We start from the raw sequence: 20513 nt of genomic DNA, 5'->3' as shown, positions 1-20513 counted from the left end.
GCCAAGATGTACAACATATAAAAAGCTTTTATATCTGACAGTGCCCATTTAAGTTAATATTTCTTTAAATATGAATATCAGCCAGACATTTGACAAACCAAATGCATGTAAGATAACATTTTGGTTTATCTAAGACTAAATAACAGCTTTATTATATTGACCTTTATAAGCTCATATGTCAACATTGAATCAGAGTAACTCTTCATATAGATTTGCAAGTATTTTAAATGTAATACTCTTGATTATAAAAGAATCAACATACGTTTGTCAGACACATCACCAATGATGATTTTGCCTCCTCTTTTGCTGGTTTTCTCAACGGATAATGCAGTGCTAAGCCCCTGCTCATGTTTCCCCAAACCCTGTCCTTCTCGGAAGCCATATTTCTGCATGATTTTATGAGCTACAGTTCCCCTACAAAGCAAAAAAAGTAAAGAAGAGGAGGTTGAGTGCAACACAAAGCAAGATGTTTTCAGGCAGAAATGCAAAAGCAGTAAAATGATTATCTAATAAGTTACTAAGATTTATAATTATAAAAAAAATTAAAAAAAAACAATGGTCCGGGTTTAGGTATTCAGCTAAGCGCTTCTCTCCATGACTCCTGTCTTGCTACAAAAGATGGTCTCCATATGCTTACTATAGAAATCTATCTACTTCATATCTTTAGGGGTCCTTTAAAGGGGTACTCCACTAGAAAACATTTTTTTAATCAACTGGTGCCAGAAAGTTGAACAGATTTGTAAATTACGTCTATTAAAAAAAAATCTGTATCCTTCCAGTACTTATCAGCTGCTGTATACTACAGAGGAAGTTCTTTTATTTTTGAATTTCCTTTCTGTCTGACCACAGTGCTCTCTGCTGACACCTCTGTCCATTTTAGGAACTGTCCAGAGTAGAAACAAATCCCCATAGCAAACCTCTCCTGATCTAGACAGTTCCTGACATGGACAGAGGTGTCAGTAGAGAGCACTGTGGTAAGACAGAAAGGAAATTCAAAAAGAAAAGAACTTCCTCTGTAGTATACAGCAGTATTTGTCATTTACAAATTTGTTTAACTTTCTGGCACCAGTTGATTTAACAAAAAAACATTTTCAGCAGAGTACCCCTTTAAGTCTCTCATAAATCGAAACAGAAAAAGTGTTCAAAAGATGGCTTCATTTGGACACAAATCTGCACTTCTAAAAATAGGGATTTACCCAGCTTGCAGCCTCCGTTATCACTGTGCTTTGCCACCTCTGAACTTCACTTCCTGGTTCTTGGATCGGCCCAAGACATTACCGCTCTGCCAATCACTGGCCGCAGCATTGTCCAGCCTCAGCCAGCGAGTGGCAACTACCATGATAACTGAGGCCGCAGGGGGGCGAGGGAGGTAAGTACAGGCTTTTTTTATTTTATCAGACAGCAGGGGCACATGAAAAACATTTTTGCAGGACAATTCCTTTAAGAAAGGAACAAATCAGGCCAACACTGTTAGCATACAAAAACTTTATCTAAAAAAACTCTTACCCCATGTTTGCTATAAATGAATTGCTGGGCCCAGTTGGTGAGCGAGGTCTCTCTGGCTCATCATATATAGGCGGAGGAATGGCTGCTTTAGGTATAGGTGGACGAGGTCTAGGTTCATCATCATAAGATGGCACAATGGCTAAAAAGAAATCAGGAAAATGACAATGTAAACCTCAAATGAAAGAAGAATGTATTTAGACAGAAAACTTAACATTTCAACTGATGCAGTGTATATACTGTAATTAACACCTGGATGATTATCAACTTTTTTTTATGGGTTAAGTGAGTGTTTTCAAGAGAGCAATTCAACTTTGCTCTCATCTTTAAGGCTAGGTTCACACTGCGGATTTTCCAAGTGAAATTCCACTCAGAAATTCTGATACAGCAGAATCCTATTGCTGTCAATGGGATTTTGCTGCACAGTGCAGACTACGGAATCTCCTCTGTTGACGTTTCGCCGCTGAAATTTTACCGAAAAATAAAACCCGATCCTGCTCGTTCTGTCGACAGAATCCAAGCAGAATACTTTGTTGTCTATAGAAACAGAAATGTCTGCGTAGTCCTAGTGCGCTCTTAATCTCCCAGAATAAAATGTAAACCTAGCCTAACACTAAAAGCACAGAAAGTACATCGGACCTATGTTTTTTTCGGAGTAGCAACTAAATAGTAGGAAATTTCTAATGATCATTATTTAGAAATGTCCTTTTTTTTTTAATAAATTAGAGAAAAGGTGTCAATATTTTTTAATAAATTAGAGAAAAGGTGTCCATAGCCTTTCATTTGGTGCATTGTAGGTATGTACTTATTAATAACTGTACAATTGTAGGTAGTTTATGTGTAGACTAATGTGTGACTTGATTCATGATTTACATATTCATCAAAACTTGTTCAGAGGAAAAGTTGACCAGATCAGATTGCGTCTTTCATTTGTGATAAGGCCTCTGAAAAATTAAAGTAGGGATCTGATTAGTTGCTATGGGCAACTGGTCAACTTTTTCTCTTCACAGGTCTTTATGAATCTTTTCCATTGTTCTTTAGAAATGAAACTATCCTCTAATCTAACTATTGCTTTTATATAAAGGAAGATGCTATCACGGTAAACTGGAACTTTGTATTTGGTCTGAACTACCACTACAAACGACACAAAACACATTGTCATATCATAATGTGAAGAGGAGTAGCACATAAAATGTACAAAAATGTTTTTTAATGATATTATGAAATAGGCAAACATCTTTGTTCTTAAATGCATGAGAAAATTTGTACCACTGACTCCATCTAGTGTAAAAACACACTCATAATTTAAAGAAATCATAGCAACACTTACATTCCCGATCTTTCTCAACAAGTGATGTAGGTGGTGCAATGGCTGCTCCTCCTATTACTGTAAAAAGACAAATAGATGATGACACAAAAGAAAAGCTATTTTGCTGAGAAATAAATGGAAAAAAAGAAATTTTGCAGTAAACAATAAATATTTGAGTGTAGACATAGCCTTCAATGATTCAGCATTATCTTAAAGCGGTTATTCCAAGATTATAAATTAGCACCTATCTATAGGTATTAACCCCTTCCCTCTTTTTTTCATTTTTGCACTTTTGTTTTTTCCTCCTCACCTTCTAAAAATCATAACACTTTCAATTTTCCACCTAAAAATCCATACGCGGGCTTGTTTGCGCCAACATTTTTTCTTTGTAATGCCATTAATAATTTCACAACAAAATCTACGTCTTCCATTCTTATGCAGTAAAAATTGCACCTTATATTTATTCTGTAGGTCCATATGGCCGCAAGGCTACCCAATTTATATAGGTTTGATTTTATTTTACTACAAAAAAAAAAAAAGCTATAACTACATGCGCCAAAATTTATAGGTTGAAAAATGTCCTCTTCTGACCCTATAACTTTTTATTTTTCCGTGTACGGGGCGGTTTGAGGGCTAATTTTTAGCACTGCAAGACAAAGTTTTTAGCGGTACCATTTTTGTTTTGATCGGACTTCTTGATCACTTTTTATTCATTTTTTTATGGTATAAAAAGTGACCAAAAATACGCTATTTTGGACTTTGGAATTTTTTACGTGTATGCCATTGACCGTGCGGTTTAATTAACAATATTTTTATAGTTCGGACTTTTACGCACGGTGGGATACCACATGTTTATTTTTATTTACTTTTGTTTTTAAATGGGAAAAGGGGGGTGATTCAAACTTTTATTAGGGAAGCTGTTAAATTACATTTATTAACACTTTATTTTCTTTTTTTTTGCAATGTTATAGCAAAAAAAATAGGGGGCTATAACATTGCACGCACTGATTTCCTACACTAATCACTGCCATGCAATAGTATGGCATTGATCAGTGTTATCGCAGCTCGACTGCTCCTGCCTGGATCTCAGGCACCGAGCAGTCATTCGGCGATCGGACAGCGGGGAGGCAGGTAGGGATCCTCCTTGCTTCCTGCAAGCTGTTTGGGACGCCACGATTTCACCGCAGTGGTCCCAAACAGCACCACTGAGCTAACCGGCAATGTTTACTTTTGTTTTAGACACGGCAATCAAATTTGATCACTGTGTCTAAAGGGTTAATGCCGGACACCAGCCCAATCGGCGATGTCCGGCATTAGCCGTGGGTCCTGGTTGCCTATAGCAACCGGGACCCACCGGGTATGAAGCGCGCTCACCTGCTGAGTGCACGCCATTCCTCGGAAGCTGCAGATGGACGTTAACGACCGTCCATTTGCGGCAAGGGGTTAAACTTCATGAGACTGCCAAAGATATTAGAGTAAAGTGCTCACTATGTTTGAAAGTCCCATAGTTTGGAGGAAGTAACAGTGTACATACTTAACCACCACTCTAATGAAACATGTGCAATCGGGACCCCCATTATAATTTTGGGGGTCCCAGCAGTCAGAGCTCCCTGATCAGATATTTTTATAATCTGTGTTTAGGTGTTAAATTGTAATCTTTAATGCATTTAAAAACCACACATGCATTTTATACACTTGCACTTTCAAATTATGCATATTTGGACAAGAGAGAAAAAAAAAATCCTGAAGTCTTGCCTGGGAATGTCTGCCCTTGAATTACAGATAGTCTGGCCTAGAACAAATGGCATATATCCCAGTAATACAGATTAGAGGTGTCTCTACATATAATTCAGCACGTAAAACAATAAATCTCTTAATCCTGATCCTAGGAGAAGCCTTCAGTGATCGTTCATGACATTAATTCAGACTTCTCCATTCAAAAAAATTCTAGCTTAAAAGTGCGCAAGTCCACATAAGATAAATTACTAGTTCAGAGTCCATTACAATTCTATGTCCCACACTGTACAGATAAATGTAGATAAGGTATCATTTTACATTATCCAAGTAAAACATACAAACTCTTACAACTACTGACCTCTCTTACGCCGCTCAAATTCTTCCTCTTCATCAGATTCAGGATCTGGTCTGCGGGAAAACCCACTAGCTTCATGTCGGTCCTTTCTTCGCCTAAAAAGCAAAACATTGCACATTTTTATTTAAATTGCAGCATTAGTTTCCAAGGCACTGTATAGGTATACACCCAAAATGAGATATTACAGAGTGTCAACAATTCACACAAAAGTGAGGCTCCAGTCATATTTTGGCTAAACATGGAGAGGGATACCTAATCCTGCAGAGACTGTTCTGCCCTTCGTTCTGATGCAATGAACGATGTAAAAGATGAAGGAGTAAGAGACTTAAAGGGGTATTCCAGGAAAAACTTTTTTTTATATATATCAACTGGCTCCAGAAAGTTAAACAGATTTGTAAATTACTTCTATTAAAAAATCTTAATCCTTTCAATAATTATCAGCTGCTGAAGTTGAGTTGTTTTCTGTCTGGCAACAGTGCTCTCTGCTGACATCTCTGCTTGTCTCGGGAACTGCACAGAGTAGAAGAGGTTTGCTATGGGGATTTGCTTCTAAACTGGGCAGTTTCCGAGCCACGTGTCATCAGAGAGCGCTTAGACAGAAAAGAACAACTCAACTTCAGCAGCTCATAAGTAATGAAAGGATTAAGATTTTTTAATAGAAGTAATTTACAAATCTGTTTAACTTCCTGGAGCCAGCTGATTGATATATAAAAAAAAAAAAAAAAAAAAAAAAAAAAAAAAAAAAGGGTTTTCCTGCATAAACCTTTTAACTATTATTGAATATACTGATCAGGTTCTAAGGAATAATATAGAAGAGGGTGCTAAAAGGAACTCAGAAGTAATAAGAGTTATTCTAGGTCAGTGGTCTCAAACTGTGGCCCTCCAGATGTTGAAAAACTTCAACTCCCAGCATGCCCAGACAGCCAACGGCTGTCCGGGCATGCTGGGAGTTGAAGTTTTGCAACATCTGGAAGGCCATTGTTTTGAGACCACTGCTCTAAGTAATATGATTGACCTCCCTAAAAAGATGCGTTTCTAGGGCATACTTCAAACTGATAAAGCTGTAAAGAATGCAGGGTAGTGGTCTACAAAACTGGTGCAGCACAAGATAAATCAGGCTTAGGCAAACTTCGGCACTGCAGATGTTTTGGACTACATCTCTCATGATGCTCTTACAGCCAAAATGCTGACAAAGCATCATGGGAGATGTAGTACAAAACATCTGCAGTGCCGAAGTTTGCCTAAGCCTGAGATAAATCATGGATTTATCATTTATAAGTGGGAGGTTTGGATTATGATATTTTCAGATTGTTGGTAAATTGGGTAGGACAATAATGAAATGAGGGGCATGATGCAGGGCGCTGCATCACCACTGAGAGTTTTTTGAGTTAGAATTTTTTAATTAAAAGAGAATGAGAATGGGCAGTGACTGTGGGCAGTGCAGTGACTGGCTCAGGTAAGACACATTACTACAGACTACCGTATATACTCGAGTATAAGCCGACCCGAGTATAAGCCGAGACCCCTAATTTCAACCCAAAATCCCAGGAAAAGTTATTGACTCGAGTATAAGCCTAGGGTGGGAAATACATCATACCCCCCCTGTCATCATCCAGACCCGTCATTAACATCCTCATCATCATCCCCTTGTCATCATCCCACACATCCCCCCTTCATCATCCCCTTGTCATCATCCCACACATCCCCCCTTCATCATCCCCTTATCATCCCGCACATCCCCCCTTCATCATCCCACCCCCCCTCCCTTTATCATCCTCTTGTCATCATCCCACACCCCCCCCCTTCATCATCCTCTTCTCATCATTCGCCATCAGTGGTCTTCAACCTGCGGACCTCCAGAGGTTTCAAAACTACAACTCCCAGCAAGCCCGGGCAGCCATCGGCTGTCCGGGCTTGCTGGGAGTTGTAGTTTTGAAACCTCCGGAGGTCCGCAGGTTGAAGACCACTGCGGCCTTCGACATCATCCAGCCCCCTCTCACCCCCTTTAGTTCTGAGTACTCACCTCCGCTCGGCGCTGGTCCGGTCCTGCAGGGCTGTCCGGAGAGGAGGTGGTCCGGTGGGATAGTGGTTCCGGGCTGCTATCTTCACCCGGGGCGCCTCTTCTCCGCGCTTCCGGCCCGGAATAGAGGCGTTGCCTTGACAATGACGCAGAAGTACGTTGGCAATGAACGCACCTCTGCGTCGTTGTCAAGGCAACGTGACTATTCTGAGGCCGGGCCCGAAGCGCTTAGAAGAGGCCTCCCTGGTGAAGATAGCAGCCCGGAACCACTATGCCACCGGACCACCTCCTCACCGGACAGTCCTGCGGCACCGGATCAGCACCGAGCGGAGGTGAGTACTGTACAGAACTAAAGGGGGTGAGAGGGGGCTGGATGATGTCGAAGGCCGCAGTGGTCTTCAACCTGCGGACCTCCGGAGGTTTCAAAACTACAACTCCCAGCAAGCCCGGACAGCCGATGGCTGCCCGGGCTTGCTGGGAGTTGTAGTTTTGAAACCTCTGGAGGTCCGCAGGTTGAAGACCACTGCGGGTGGGGGAGTTCACTCGAGTATAAGCCGAGGGGGGTGTTTTCAGCACGAAAAATCGTGCTGAAAAACTCGGCTTATACTCGAGTATATACGGTAGTTTCTGCATGTGTGAGAGGTTGGAGATGTGGGGAAGGCAGAGCATTAATGAGTTGCATCAATAAAAGGGATAAAGGGATAATAATATTACCAGTTATTTTAAGTCTTCAATGATGTCTTAAAGGGGTTATCCAGGAAAAAAAAAATTCTTATATATCAACTGGCTCCAAAAGTTAAACAGATTTGTAAATTACTTCTATAATTTTTTTTTTTTATCCTTTCAGTACTTATGAGCTGCTGAAGTTGAGTTGTTCTTTTCTGTCTAAGTTCTCTCTGATGACACCTGTCTCGGGAAATGTCCAGAGAAGAAGCAAATCCCCATAACAAACCTCTTCTACCCTGTGCAGTTCGCGAAACAAGCAGAGATTTCAGCAGAGAGCACTGTTGCCAGACAGAAAAGAACACCTCAACTTCAGCAGCTGATAATTACTGGAAGGATTAAGATTTTTTAATAGAAGTAATTTACAAATCTGTTTAACTTTCTGGAGCCAGTTGATATAAAAAATAAATAAATAAAAAAGTTTTTTCCTGGAATACCCCTTTAAAAAGGAATATTGCCTCCATCTATGTGTGTGGTAATATTAATAAAGGGAAAAGATCCCCAATTTGCTGAATCTTATAGGTCTATATCACTGCTTTGCAGTGGTGTAAAAATTTTAGCTAAAATTGTGGCCTCACATTTAAATAAGATAACCCCAATAATAAACCAAAATCAAACACACTTCATCCCTACACATTCTACATCTACTAATATACGACACTATCGACAGGTTTTTCTAAGTTAAAGGGGAATTCTGGGCAAAAACATCTTATCCCCTATCCAAAGGATAGGGGATAAGATGTCTGATCATGGGAGGCACGCTGCTGGGACCCCCCGCAATCTCCCTGCAGCACCCGCATTCTATGCGGGGCTGCGTCTCCAGTTTCAGAAACCTCCATGCTTCCGAGACGGGGACGTGACGTTACGCCACGCCCCCTCCATTCATGTCTATGGGAGGGGGCGTGATGGCCGTCAGAGGTTTCCAAAACTGGAGACGCAGCCCTGCATAAAATGCGGGTGCTGCAGGGAGATTGCGGGGGGTACCAGCAGCAGCCCCCCGCGATCAGACATCTTATCCCCTTGTTTTTGCCCGGAATACCCCTTTAACAGATTCCACCGGACTCTTCCAAAGATAGGGCCATTTTCTCGTTGAATGCACAAAAAGTCTTCAAGTGCAAGGATTGGCCTTATCTTTGGGCAACAATGGAGGAAATGGGCTTCGGCCCCTGGTTTATATCATTGGTTAAATTACCTTATAATGGGCCGAGAGCCCGAATTCGGGCCAATGGTGAGGTCTCCCTGAGCTTCTCACTATCTCGCGGTACTAGACAGGGGTGCCCACTTTTGCAGCTACTATTTGCAATTGTTATGGAACCTTTTGGCAGCCCTTGTGCCCCTGACAAAGGCGATAAAGGGTTCCTGCTACGCTTTATAAGTAAATAAAATTGCATTATATGCAGATGATGCATTATTGTTTCTAACTGGCACTGGCCCCTCACATATTGCCCTAATAAAACTTATGGATAGATAAGGGTGGCTCTCCGGTATATGTATTAATTGCAAAAAATCGTTTCCTATGTTGTTAGATCAGGATGTCCCCCATGCCAGGGTTAATGATGAAATTATTATAAAATGTGTAACCCAAATTAAATATCTTGGAATTGAGATCTCCCTAAACATACATCATTATGAAGCCTTGAACCTGGCTCCACTTTAAATTACACTTGAATCTATGGCATGGCGTAAACTTCCTTTATCAGTAGTAGGAAGAATCAACCTTAGTGGTTTATATGCCCCAATTTCTCTATTTGCTCCATAACTCCCGATCTGGTTGTCTTCTAATCTTTTTCAAAAAATGAATGGTCAGTTTAGAGACCTGATATGGAATGGACGGAAAGCCAAACTTAAATTAGAAAATCTTCAAAGACCTAAAGAGGAGGTTAGCCTGGCTCTATCCAACCCCTGGCTCTTTCCTGGAATCACAGTCTCAGCATTTAGGGGGATGGGCAAATGAAAAGATTCTACCAGTGCAGTGGCTATTCTTCAACATTACTTATCTAGATCTTTGATCTTTGTGGAGATTTTATAGCAAAGAAACCAAATCCCCCCCACTCTAAAACTGGTTTACAAAGTGTTGAGTAAGGTGAAGCAAATATGCAATTGGAAAGGTGAACACATTTTTTCAGACTAAAGTTATCAACAGCCGAGCTGCGAGGTTCGTTATGAGCCAAGTTACTGTAAGTTCGCTCTACTCTAGCCTCAAGTAAATGTTACTGAGTCAGGACTATCGGAGCTGAACAAGTTGTAATACAAACACACAACATGAGGACTGATATGGTGTTGTTTTTGGAAGAAATTTGCTCTGTTTTTCTATTCCTGTGAGAACCTTTTAGGGTACCTTCACACATACAGGATCTGCTGCATATTTTTCTGCATATTTTTAGTAGTTGGTTTTGCTACCCACTAACTTCAATGAGCAGCAAAATCAGCTGCAGAAAATATGCAGCAAAAATATGCAGCAGATTGTGTATTTTCTTTTTTGTTCTTAAGGAAATTATAAAAAAAATAGATATATTCCGGCACTGCTTTGGTCCTTCCCACTGGTCTGGTTGTGGCAATAACATGTCTTAATACTCATCTCCCCAATACAGCCAATCATTGATCTCCGTGGCCAATGATTTGCTGCAGCAGTCATATGTGTATATCTGCATGTCATCACTAGAGCCAAGTAAACAGAGTAGTGGGATGATCAGGTGAGGAATTGATTATTTTTTTTTGTTATGTGGCTTTTTTTTTTCTTCAAAACTCAAAAAACTCTATTAATCCTTATCCACAATGTTTATAAAGTGTTGTGAACAATAATGAGGGGAAGAAGCCCATAATACCATAAAGCAAGAAGGCTACTGCAAAGGACTCCAATTGCCCTGTCTATTATCATTGCTTACTGTGGGCAGTGTGTAATTTGACTGAAACAAGAATGACTTTACGGAGGCATTTTATCAGTTGTGTCTCAAACTGCAGCATTATAAAATATATGAGTGTCAATAGGGAAATGTATTTGTAAAAGCTTTCCTTTGGTGATGCTTTTCTACTTGACACTATTTAGTAGTAGTACAATAGGAGTTATTTAGGATGGAATAAATCATTTCATATTCATTTGCAGGCCTGTAAAAGTACATTTTCATTTCTACATATAATATTTCCAGAGCACAGCAGAAGTAGATCCCACACATTTAAGCAAAGGATAAAAGCCCTCGCTGTGTATTCTGATGGCCGAACGTGCACTGGAAAGATTAATAGTATTAGATCAAATCCGTTTCATCACTGAGAAGATTAAATGCTGTTTTATTAATAACCGCCTGAGTATAATCCAAATGGCTAGAAGACCCACAGAAGCATAATGAATATGAAATGCAGCCATGATCATTGCTGGATTATTTGTTATATGACAGTGACTTAAGCACCTCCTGAATACCTTGTCTGTGGACAGGTCACCGTACACAAGTTCAATTCACTTGAGACACATTTTTACTATACATTACAATATTTTGAATTATTTTAACCCAATGAAACAAGACATTTAACCTTGCTCTGGTCATAAACCAACTTAAGGGTGCATTCACATCACTTTTTCTTTATTCGGTCACTGAATCCGGCTAGGACATGTCAAAACCGGGCACTCCTGTATCCCAGTCGGACTGGCCTGCATCTCACTCATTTGAAGGAGCCAACTGGAGTCAGATAGTGACTCTGGTCGGATAATTTTCCCCCATATCCGGTTTTGTGGCTGGACTGAAAACCGTAGAATACCACAATTTTAAGTCCGGCCACAAAACCGGATTGGTCGGCTCATTCAAATGAATGAGATGCGGCCGAGTCAGTTTTGGCACTTTCCAACTGCATCCGGTGACCGTATAAAGAAAAAGTGGTGTGAATGCACCCTAAGCTAGGTTCACATCTTTGTCGAAAATCCGTCACAGACTCAGTTTGTGACAGAAAAAAACAGCCTGATGGTCTATTGCACGGCGGACACAATGGGTCCTGATGGATTACACCGACTTTAATGGTGTCTGTCTGGTGTCTGCTTATTAGTAGGATTTGAGCTTAGAAAAATGACTGCTTACAGTACTTTTCTCCGCTCAGGTCCCTCTATTTCAAAAGATTCTGTGAACGGAGCTCCCAGAACAGGGCTCCGACGAAAATGTGAACCTAGCCATAGAAGTTTATTATTAAAATTTGGAAAAAGAGCCAACAGACTGCTTTTCTAATGGAATAGAACACAGATAATATGTAATATAGGGAAAAACCAAGAAGAAGATGTAGAAGTGAAACTAAGTAGAATTTATAAGAATTTATGTATATATATATATATATATATATATATATACACATACATATACACACACACACACACACATATACACATACAGTGACCCCCCCTACCTACGATGGCCCCGACATACGATCATTTCAACATACGATGGCCTCTCAGAGGCCATCGCATGTTGAAGGCAGCATCAACATACGATGCTTTTGTATGTCAGGGCCATCGCATAAATGGCTATCCGGCAGCGCAGACTGCTTCAGCTGCCACCGGATAGCCGTTTACGGTGCCCCGTGTGGTCCGCTGACAATCACTCACCTGTCCTCGGGGCTCCGGCGCGTCCTCTTCGGGATCCCCTGCATCGTCGGCGTTCTCCATCGATGTCATTACGTCGCTGCGCACGCCATCCCGTCAGCGGCGTGCGTAGCGACGTGATGGCGGCGACAGAGAGCGAGGGTGCTGGGGAAGCAGAGGCCTTGCCGGAGCATCGGGGACACCCTGGGAACGCAGCGACAGAGATGGAAGGCAACATCCAGTGCAGCGGTGGCGAACGGTGACGGTCCGGAGCGGCGGGGACACGTGAGTATAACCTCCAATATCAGTGGTCTTCAACCTGCGGACCTCCAGATGTTGCAAAACTACAACTCCCAGCATGCCCGGATTGGCTGTCCGGGAATGCTGGGTGTTGTAGTTTTCGCAACATCTGGAGGTCCGCAGGTTGTAGACCACTGTCCTATACTTTACATTGCACGGATCCCTCAACATACGATGGTTTCAACAAACGATGGTCCATTTGGAACGGATTACCATCGTATGTTGAGGGACCACTGTAGAATTTATAAGAAAAAATAAATAAAATGATATATATATATATATATATATATATACACACACATACATATATATATATATATATACATACACACACGCACACACACACATATCAGCTGTGTTCCATTCCATTGGAAAATATATAGCATACAGAGCATATGTAGCATTTAAAAGGAGTCCATAGCCATAAATCATTGCTTGTTTATCCATAGCATCCTCTCTTGGTGTATGCTGAAATATCACGCAAGCCACATCTTGTATATGTTTTAATAGGCTATATGCCCCATACTATCCAGCAATGATGCAGTTGCCTTGGCCACTGTACAGCCAAGCTTGTATTAGGGCCCTAGTATGTGTGCTTAAGACAAGAAAAATGATGTGCCCCACAGGGGACTCACATGGCAATCTCTAAATTTACAGTGCTATGGAAAATTATGGTATGATATAACAACAGGAAATAACATACTAAAAAACTCATTGTTCCAATATTATAGGAGCACAAATAAGCTAATAATGATTTGTCTGACAACAAGTTGAAAACTCTTTCCACTGATTGTGAGAAGAATTGTAATAGATTTTTTTTTTTTTTATAAACTACTTTTTTACTTACTTTTCTCGCTCTTCAATTTCTTTCTGCCTTTCCAGCTCGCGCTGACGTTGCCTTTCCTCTCTCTGACGTTTAAGCACTTTTTCAAATTCATTAGGGTACATGGGATCATACTCATCAGCTAATGGAACCAAGACATCTCCTGTAGAAAACCCACTAGGAACCGGGTCCTGAAGCAGCACACAAAATAACCATAAAATAGTAAGATGTGTATGGAATGTCAATGAAGACTGATTAAGCAATCGTTGTATACAATTATATTTATGAAATGTATTAATCTTGTCAGTCCTGTAAATATATGAAATATTGACACAAAAAAAAAAAAAAAAAAAAAAAAAAAAATAAAGCATGCCTGGCTCCAAACACTTTCAGTGTCCACATATAAAATGGACCTGTCATCTGAATCCACATGTCCACATTCATTTTGGCCAAAACAATACAAAAAATGTGTTGAATAGGAGTGATCAAATACAGATTTCATAAGGGGAGCGCAGCTCTCATCCCTCTCACTTACAGCAGTCCATCAAGCACTGTGAGAAGGACTGCGAGTGTGCTGTATTCTTTTATCATTCCTATTAACCAAATGCACATTATTTTGTGCTGTTAGGGCTAACCGGAGAGCAGACTTGTCCCTCTATTGTGCAGTCCTTAGATGACAGATCTCCTCTCATGGTGGGGCAATAACAATACCTTTATTCCAGCAGCCACATGAGGTGGCGTATCAATAATCTGCCGATCATCTGTACTGCCTCGTTTAAGGTCAATTACAGGAGCAAGAACCGTACTCTGTTTTGTCCTCTGAGTCTGTAAAAACAACAGAAACACACTTTTTTTTTAGAGCTATGACAACTCTTTACTACAATGCTAAAACATAAATGACACAGATTGTTATGATGGGGAGATTTATCAAAACCTGTGCTGAGTTGCCTTTAGCAACCAATCAGATCGCTTCTTTTATTTTTGAAAAGGCCTGTGAGAAATGAAAGAAGTGATCTGATTGGTTGCTATGGGCAACTTAGCAACTTTTCCTTCAGACAGGTTTTGATAAATCTCCCCCAATGTGTTTACAAAAGTAAGAAAAAAGTGTTTCCATTAGCTTACTAATGAATGAACATGTTTAGACAGAAGAAATATATTTAAAGGAGAAATCCAGTCTATAGAGTCTTTAACCCCCTAAGGACGCAGGGTTTTTCCGTTTTTGCACTTTCGTTTTTTCCTCCTTACCTTTTAAAAATCATAACCCTTTCAATTTTCCACCTAAACATCCATATTATGGCTTATTTTTAGCGTCACCAATTCTACTTTGCAGTGACATTAGTCATTTTACCCAGAAATTCATGGCGAAACGGAAAAAAAAAAATAATTGTGCGACAAAATCGAAGAAAAAACGCCATTTTGTAACTTTTGTGGGCTTCTGTTTCTACACAGTGCGTATTTCTGTAAAAATTACACCTTATCATTATTCTGTAGGTCCATACGGTTAAAATGATACCCTACTTATATAGGTTTGATTTTGTCGTACTTCGGAAAAAAATCATAACTACATACAGGAAAATTTATACGTTTAAAAATGTCATCTTCTGACCCCTATAACTTTTTTATTTTTCCACGTATAGGGCGGTATGAGGGCTCGTTCTTTGTGCCGTGATCTGAAGTTTTTATCGGTACAATTTTTGTTTTGATCGGACTTTTCGATCACTTTTTATAAATTTTTTAATGGTATAAAAAAGTGACCAAAAATATGCTTTTTTGTACTTTGGAATTTTTTTTTACGTGTACGCCATTGACCATGCGGTTTAATTAATGATATATTTTTATAGCTCGGACATTTACGCACGCGGCGATACCACATGTTTATTTTTATTTAAACTGTTTTATTTTTTTTATGGGAAAAGGGGGCGATTCAAACTTTTATTAGGGAAGGGGTTAAATGACCTTTATTAACACTTTTTTTTTTTGCAGTGTTATAGGTCCCATAGGGACCTATAACACTGCACACACTGATCTCTCATGCTGATCACTGGTGTATATTAACACGCCTGTGATCAGTGTTATCGGCGCTTGACTGCTCCTGCCTGGATCTCAGGCACGGAGCAGTCATTTGTCGATCGGACACTGACGAGGCAGGTAAGGGCCCTCCCGGTGTCCTGTAAGCTGTTCGGGACCACCGCGGTGAAATCGCGGCGTCCCGAACAGCCGGGTTACTTTCACTTCAGACGCGGCGGTCAGCTTTGATCACCGCGTCTGAAGAGTTAATACAGGGCATCACCGCGATCGGTGATGTCATGTATTAGCCGAGGGTCCCGGCCGTTGATAGCCACCGGGACCGACCCGATATGACGCGGGGACACCGTGTGACCCCGCGGCATATGGCGGGAGCCGGCGGAGGACGTAAATATACGTCCTTCGTTGTTAAGGGGTTAATAACTAATGAACAATTCAACCTGTCAGAGCACAAATTAAAAAGTTCTCAGCTGGATGGAAAACCCCTTTAACCCCTTAAGGACCAAGCCCATTTTGACCTTAAGGACCGGGCCAATCTTATTTTTGCATTTTCGTTTTTCCTCCTCGCCTAAAATCCATAAAAGTCTTTTATATTTCCAACTACAGACCCATATAAGGGCTTGTTTTTTGTGTGACCAAATGTACTTTGTAATGAAACCTCATTTTACCATAAAATGTACGGCGAGCCCAAAAAAATATTTTTTAGGGAGGACATTTAGATGAAAACCACAATTTAGCAAGTTTTGGAGAGTTGTACACTTTACAATATAAATGACATGTGTTCTTTATTCTGTGGGTCAATTCGAATAAAATGATACCCATGGCTAGATACTTTTCTATTATTGTACCGCTTAAAAAAAAAATCTCAAACTTTTTGTGCAAAATAAGTACGTTTAAAATCGCCCTAATCTGACCACTTATGTAACTTTTTCATTTTTCCATACATGGAGTGGAATTTTTTGCGCCGTGATCTGTACTTTTTATCGATACCCCATTTGCCCATATGAAACTTTTAAAACACTTTTGATTAATTTTTTGGGGAATAAAATGTGACAAAAAAGCAGCAATTTTGGACTTTGTTTTCATTTTTACGTCTACGCCGTTCACCGTACAAGCTATATTTTGATAGCTAGGACATTTACGCAAGCGGTGATACCAAAATATGTTTACTACATTTTTTTTATTTATTTTTTTATGCTTTTTGGGGGTAAAATGGGAGAAAGGGACAATTTTTATTTTTATTGGGGGGAGGGGATTTTTCACTTTTTTTTACTTGTTATTTTTACATTTTTAAACTTAATTTTTTTTTTATTGTGTATTTCTCCTTACAAGTCATGTGATTCTTTGCTCCTGTGACTTAAGAATTTCTACAGAAGAATGAGTAAAAAAAAAGAAAAAAAAAAAGAACATTTACGTAAACTGTAAACAAAACTTTGGAGGTCTATAGGAGGAAAAACATCACAACTTGAGTAGGGGGAAAAAAAAAAAAAACATACCTACAGCATGTTGAGTTTTGAAAAAAACTGAGAATGCAACAAGCTGGTATACATTTTATATTTCCCTATTCTCACACTGTTTTTCTCCGAAAAAAAAGAGCCACGCGTCATCCACAGCATTTTTTGAAGGAAAAAAAAATGCGTGAGGCCAATTGTACACTTACCTTTGCTTGTGTTAGAGCTGCCTTTTTAACCTGCAGCTGTGATTGCAAAAGCTTGAAGTTTTTTGACCATCCTTCTGTTTTTGAGTCACTTGTCTCCACTCCTAAATCGTCGTACAAAGACATTTTTCCTCACCTGCAACCTTTCAAAATGGAAAAGGAAAAAATTAAAATATTTACTCTAAGCATAATTTAAATGGCTTATCTTTCCACTTATTAGTAATGTTATGTCTACAAGTAAAAAATTAAATAAGCCCATTAAGGTGAACCAGATGAATAAAAAATAATCCTATGGTGCAGTTGACACCTGCAATTCATTAGGAAAAATTTGCTATTTTTTGTGCACCAATAAAGGAATCTCCCCTGTAACAAATATGAATCAAATTCTGAATGTTGAAAAGCTATATATGCCTGTTTTACCCTTGGCTTACAGCTAAAGTTAAAGGGGGTACTCAGGAGTTTGGCCAAAAAGCTTTATACATAACCTAACAGAATAACACTAATCCTGTGGATTGAAGACTACAGTTCCCATAATGCATTTCTGACATCTACTCCAGGCTGTCCACCTCCACCTGTATTGCCCTGACTGGTAAAATGCAAGCCTCTCGTGCAGTTCATAGTGCTCCCTCACATTACATCATATCCATCTCCTGCTGTTCCACAGACAAATAAATCAGCCACCAATATCATCTAGTGCTGCAACTGAGCAAGTGTGATCAGAAAGCTGTAAACCTAGGTAGCGAGCGATAAACATAAATTTTTGACCCATTAATTGGTAAGGGATTATGCGGGAAACTATGGAAAATATTTAAAGGGGTGCTCCACTTCAGAGAAATGTATTCCCTATCCACAGGATAAGGGATAAGTGTCTAATTTTAAAGAGTACCTCTCATCAGATTCACAGACTGTGAAGGGACGTTACCCAGCAGGCGTGACATCATCTGAAGTCATACAGGGGAAAACTTCCTCCCTCACTCTGCTACACACAGCCCAGAGCAGTTGTGTGTGAGATGAGCTATGATTGGCTAAGGCTGCACACCCCCTCTCTTTCTCTCTCAGCATTTCCTGCTTTTGGACTCCAGGAGTCCAAAGTCTGTGAAAAAGATGGGAGAAAATGTGCTCTGGACAAGTAGGGAGACACCTAGTGGCAGTATTTTTTTAACACAATTAAAACATAGAAAACTTCATTTTGTACAAAATACATTAGAAAGATTTTTTATTTACCATAAGGAGTGCAATAGCAAAAATTAATTTTAATGATAGTGCCCATTTAAGGGGTCTGATCTCTGTTACGTCCCCTGCGATCTCCTAAATCAAGCCTGCTTCTAACTGCTGGACGTGCCCCGCAACACCAGTCCCCACCTTCTGAGACAGCCTCCTTGTCCTGAACAGTGACAGCCCGCTCAGCCAATCACTGGAACCACTCCGACAGAACACACACTATGGTCACCGGTGGTCTGGGTATGCTGGGAGTTGTTGTTTTGCAACTTCTGGACGTATGGGAGAGCACTGTACTACAGGGAGACTAGCCAGTGGGCTGTCATAAGTCTTCAATGACTTGATGAATGGCACTCCAAAGAAAAAAACCATAGTCCATTGCAATGAGAGGGCCCCTAGTGAGGGCTAATGGTTGCCCATGTTTTTGCGTCAGTATTAATAATAACCCACAGTGACAGCTGGAACCTAAAACACCCACGAGACTATCACAGCGTCAGCACCACAAACACCTGTGTACAGTACATACACTATACAGGCTGCCATTAGATTTTAGTCCAGGGTTTCCCAACCAGGGTGCCTCCAGCTGTTGCAAAACTACAACTCCCGGCCTTTGGCTGTCTGGGCATGCTGGGAGTTGTAGTTTTGAAACAGCTGGAGACCCCCTGGTTGGGAAACACTGTTCTGGTCAACTGCAGGTCCATATAAACCTGCTTTCTCCCTAAAAGAGGCTCTTTATTATGTACTGAGGGGACCACAAAACAGAGCCTGGCTTTATAATGGGACCTTATTGCTCTAGGAGGAATGACCCATAGAGATAACATGGAGAAGACTGTACGCATTCCCTTCACTACGGGCCGCACACCTATAAGAGGAGAGGTGGATAAACCGAGCAACCCCCCTCACCGAGAAATACTCACCCACCAGCACCTCCATTAACACCCGCTGATAGGAAAGGGGCGGAGCTTCACTACGTGTAAAACAGGCGACAATACGGCAACCAGCATGCAATGGTTTGAAAACGAGATTTGGAACGCAACGTAAACGTATCGCACGCACAGTGCGTGTTTGCGTAGCGTTAAAAGAAGGCGGGAGGGATTACTTGAGGGCAGGAATTGTTTGGCAGCAGTGAGGAATGCTGGTTACGTGGACGCATGAATGGATTTACATGGCGCCGTGTCGTGTAATAGCTATACTATCATATACATACCGAACTGGGAATACCTTGACATTTGCACAGCAAGAGCACAATAGAGCAGTTATACACGGGTGCTTCTGTATGTCGAGTTTCTTCCCATATGGTAGTTTTCCCAACTTATGGCTCTCCAGCCATACTCTGGGCATGCTGGGAATTGTAGTTGTGCAACAACTGAAGAGTCACTGGCTGGGAAGCACTGACCCTTCGTTAATGTCCAGGGCAGTGTTTCTCAACTAATGAGCCTCCAGCTGTTGCAAAACTACAGCTCCCATCATGCCCGGACTGCCAAAGGCTGACTGGGCATGCTGGGAGTTGTAGTTTTGTAACAGCTGGAGGCACCATGGTTAGGGAACACTTGTCCAGGATGTAAAAGTAGTTATATGGACCTTAACTATACAGATACCAATGCAGGTCCCTCCAGTTCTGCTTTGTAGTGAATTGTCACTAATAACAATTGTAGCTGTGTTTTGGATGCGTTCCAAGTGACTTCTTTGGGTTGATATCCTGCTCCAAATTAGATAAAATACGTGCACGGAGAAAACCCGCTTTCGCTCATTGGGTCAAAGCCGTTCTCTGATTTATTGTATAGCGTACACATCCGATATATCCTTCAGTAGGGCATAGCACATTGTATAAGCATTCTAATTGGTTAGCTACTTTATGTAAGCATTGCATCATATTCTCTCTGTGCCAAAAGGGGATGACCACACAGGGTGTAATACAGGATGTAACCTCATTTTACATATATTATCCATAACAGTTGTGTAGCATCCGGACCATTGGGGCCTAATAATTATAGGATTCTAGCCATATTTCTATCAAGTGACTTACACTGATAAATATTGCCCTTACATTTTACCTAGCATATTTGTATAAACACAGGCATGTATTATAGAGGTTGCAGGTTAATGTATTTCTAACTCAGAACCAGCAAATCCTTGATTTATGTACAGATTCTGGCATTTGGAGACCGGACTATCTGATTTATAAAGTGTGTGCACATTAAAGGGGAACTCCCGTGGAAAACTTTGTTTTTTAAATCAACTGGTGCCAGAAAGTTAAACAGATTTGTAAATCACTTCTATTAAAA

The 20513-nt window shown here is 40.5% G+C and overlaps 1 protein-coding gene across 1 annotated transcript in view; it reads right to left on the bottom strand.

Annotated features, from left to right (window-relative positions):
• RBM17 (RNA binding motif protein 17) overlaps positions 1–19294 on the bottom strand; it is a 30908-nt gene extending 11614 nt beyond the window's left edge. The window contains exons 1-8 of the mRNA XM_056573231.1: positions 19146–19294; positions 17014–17153; positions 14040–14153; positions 13353–13519; positions 4908–4999; positions 2834–2890; positions 1507–1645; positions 263–414 (exon numbers count right to left, since the gene is read on the bottom strand). Coding sequence (XP_056429206.1) covers positions 263–414; positions 1507–1645; positions 2834–2890; positions 4908–4999; positions 13353–13519; positions 14040–14153; positions 17014–17136 — 844 coding nt within the window. The 5' untranslated portion in view covers positions 17137–17153; positions 19146–19294. The remainder of the gene's footprint in view (positions 1–262; positions 415–1506; positions 1646–2833; positions 2891–4907; positions 5000–13352; positions 13520–14039; positions 14154–17013; positions 17154–19145) is intronic.
• Positions 19295–20513: the final 1219 nt, after the last annotated feature.

Source organism: Hyla sarda, chromosome 4 (assembly GCF_029499605.1).
Source record: "Hyla sarda isolate aHylSar1 chromosome 4, aHylSar1.hap1, whole genome shotgun sequence".
Taxonomy (NCBI): Eukaryota; Metazoa; Chordata; class Amphibia; order Anura; family Hylidae; genus Hyla; species Hyla sarda.
This window is presented reverse-complemented; position numbering and strand designations above follow the sequence as displayed.